This window comes from Trypanosoma equiperdum (genome assembly GCF_001457755.1).
Source record: "Trypanosoma equiperdum strain OVI genome assembly, contig: ctg_922, whole genome shotgun sequence".
NCBI classification, from domain to species: Eukaryota; Euglenozoa; class Kinetoplastea; order Trypanosomatida; family Trypanosomatidae; genus Trypanosoma; species Trypanosoma equiperdum.
Genome location: NW_027124890.1, coordinates 5,825 through 8,433, shown reverse-complemented (window position 1 = coordinate 8,433; position 2,609 = coordinate 5,825). Strand labels below are relative to the sequence as shown.

Below are 2,609 nucleotides of genomic sequence, written 5' to 3'. Positions count from 1 at the left end.
TTGTATATGCAGTACCTTGAAATATTACTGAAGGAGAAATTGAATATGGTTAAAAAATTGGTTCAGCTTCACGAGTCCATTCGAAAGCTAACGTGATATGTTGTTGGCTACGCAAATACACTTTTAACAGACAACGTTGTAGAGATATTTGGACATTTGGACATTTCCAAACTATTATCCAGAAGAGTGAGTTTTCGAAACTTTGACAAATACATTGATTATGCTGCATTGAACAAAGATATTATGGTGGGGGAAGTGATGAGGCACAAAATAAAAATTGAGAGTTTGTTGACGGTGGATATGCAAGATTGTCATTATGTGATGCATTGCAAAGGCAATTAAGTCATTTTGTACGAGAGAATCTCAACCTTATCGTTTTTCACCACATTTCAGAGGAGGAATACAGGTTACTTATGTCTCTTGACGCAAGGAAAAACAGAAATGTACAATTAAGACGAAAAAACAGCAGAATAACGTCATTTTGTGAAGAGTTCTGTTGCTGAACCACGAAGTGACTCGTTGGTACTAGACCTGGGTCTGCTCGTTCCGCCAGCCACAAAACTGACTTCGTAAGCCTGTCATTTTATAATAGTACACCATGTAAAATGAAGGGACTTAAAGAAGACAACCACAAGGTAGACCCAGCACAGTAAAAGCCCAATAACCCGATTGACGCAAAGAAACTAGTCCTGCTGACTTTAACTCTAAGTGCGCCAGCACTCGGCGACAACATCGGAAGAGGCGACAATCGGTAAGCGTTCAGCGCCATCTGAAAGTTTTTAGCACTAGCGGAAGGCAAGATAAGCGTACCGTCCAAGCCCACCCTCGACGATGCTGACTATAAATCCATACAAGAATTAAAATTTTCAACGTCACCAAGTGAGTGGAAAGAAATCTTCTACATCGATGGAAACAGGAAAAAAGTACACGCGACCGCTAAGGAAGCCAAACAAGAAAACAAAGGCTATGATTAGTACTGGAAAGACTGGAAAACAGCGGCCGAAGCTGTGGCACAGGACAACACGGCAGCCAGACTAAAACAAAGTGGTGCACTGAAGCTGACCGGTTTACGGAAACAGCTCGCCAACAGACAGATAAGACCGATAGCAGCAGCAGCCAGGAAGCTGAAAGCGGACGTCGCCGCGCTAGCGGCAACTTCAGCACGACTAGATGACACTGCTGCCTCGAAAACCCTGAAGGTGGCAGCATTCGGCTCGACGACGGAGCCACGATCAGCCCTAACGACCGCCAAAGTGTTCGGTCAAGCCCCAGGTGCGACAGCCAGAGAAACCGTCTGCGAAGCCACAAGCGAGGACAAAAGAGTGAAAACGGCAGTCACGGCCCTAACGTGCCTCTGCCAAAAAGCGGCGGGCACACACAGTGGCAGCGCAGTCGAAGAAGCTTGCACAGACAAAACTGATGGAAGCACAGGGTGGGACCCCGCCACAAACCCGGAACAAACAGACATGCGGACGCTAGCGAAAGCATGCCCGTCGTGCGAAAACAGACACGTAACGTCACGAGACCTGACAAAAGCGATGAACGACCTCCAGAAATTAATCCACCAAGATTCAAAAAACGGCTACCTTGGCTCCTTCAAAAAAACAGGCTGCAGAGGCAACTGCTGCAACGGGCAATGCATTAAGTTCACTAACTACGCAACACAAGGCCAAGAAGCATTCGAAAAGATACCGTGAATAGCCAGCATAAAAGGGCTAGCAACGAAACTTGCAGAACGGGAGCGAGCAGCAGAAAAAGTGCAGCAATTCAACACAATTCTGAAACTAAGTGCAGAAACCGCAACAGAAAACATTGCACTAGCGGAGGTTTTAACAGAAACAGCCGAACCAACGGCAATAAAAACAGACATCAGTGCCGCAGATAAGAAAAAAAAAGCCTGCGACGCAACAGAAAAAGCAGCACCCTGCACGCAAAAGGGAGAATGCAAATGGGAAGCAACAAGCTAAACAGTTAAGAAGTGCAAACCTAAAGATGGAGAAGGACAGACAAACACAGCAGTAAAAGCTGCAGAACACGCAGGGGAAGAGAAGAAAGAGAGGAAACGTGCAAAACATAACACTGATGAGAAAAAATATGAAGGTGACAAAAGTTGTAAATGGGAGAGAGAAACTAGCAAAGATCCCAGTTTTCTCATAACTAAGAAATTTTCTTTGCTTTTGCTTTTGTAAGATTGGTAAAACTTTAGCAATAAATGAAAATTTTCATTTTAAGAGAATTTTATATATTTTCCAGTTTTTAAAAACATTTAAATTTTAAAAAGTCTAAAATACTTGTATTACTGTTGCTCTTCGCGTAAATTATTATAGTAAAAGGTATAGAAAAAAAGCTATTCTAATTTAATACATCTTGTTTATTTTATGAACATTTCCTACTGCTATAATATTAATGAAAGGAGTGAGATGTGAGTGTGAATATACTAACTTAATAAAAGCTGCTAATATTTAATATATTTTAACACCTTGAAACTTTTTTACGTATTGTAAAATGTGTATGAAAGTCACTTATAAATGCAAAGTAGCATGGTGATAGGTTACAAAAAATTAGTGCTATTCTAATCTTCTATTTTATTTTGCTTACCTGAAGAATAC

General features: G+C 41.7%; 1 pseudogene across 1 annotated transcript; it reads left to right on the top strand.

Annotated features, from left to right (window-relative positions):
* On the top strand, nt 1-500 carry TEOVI_000452700:pseudogene (annotated as a pseudogene). The gene is given in 2 exon segments: nt 1-333; nt 336-500. Coding segments are annotated over 2 exon segments (498 nt in total).
* The last annotated feature ends 2,109 nt before the right edge of the window (nt 501-2,609 follow it).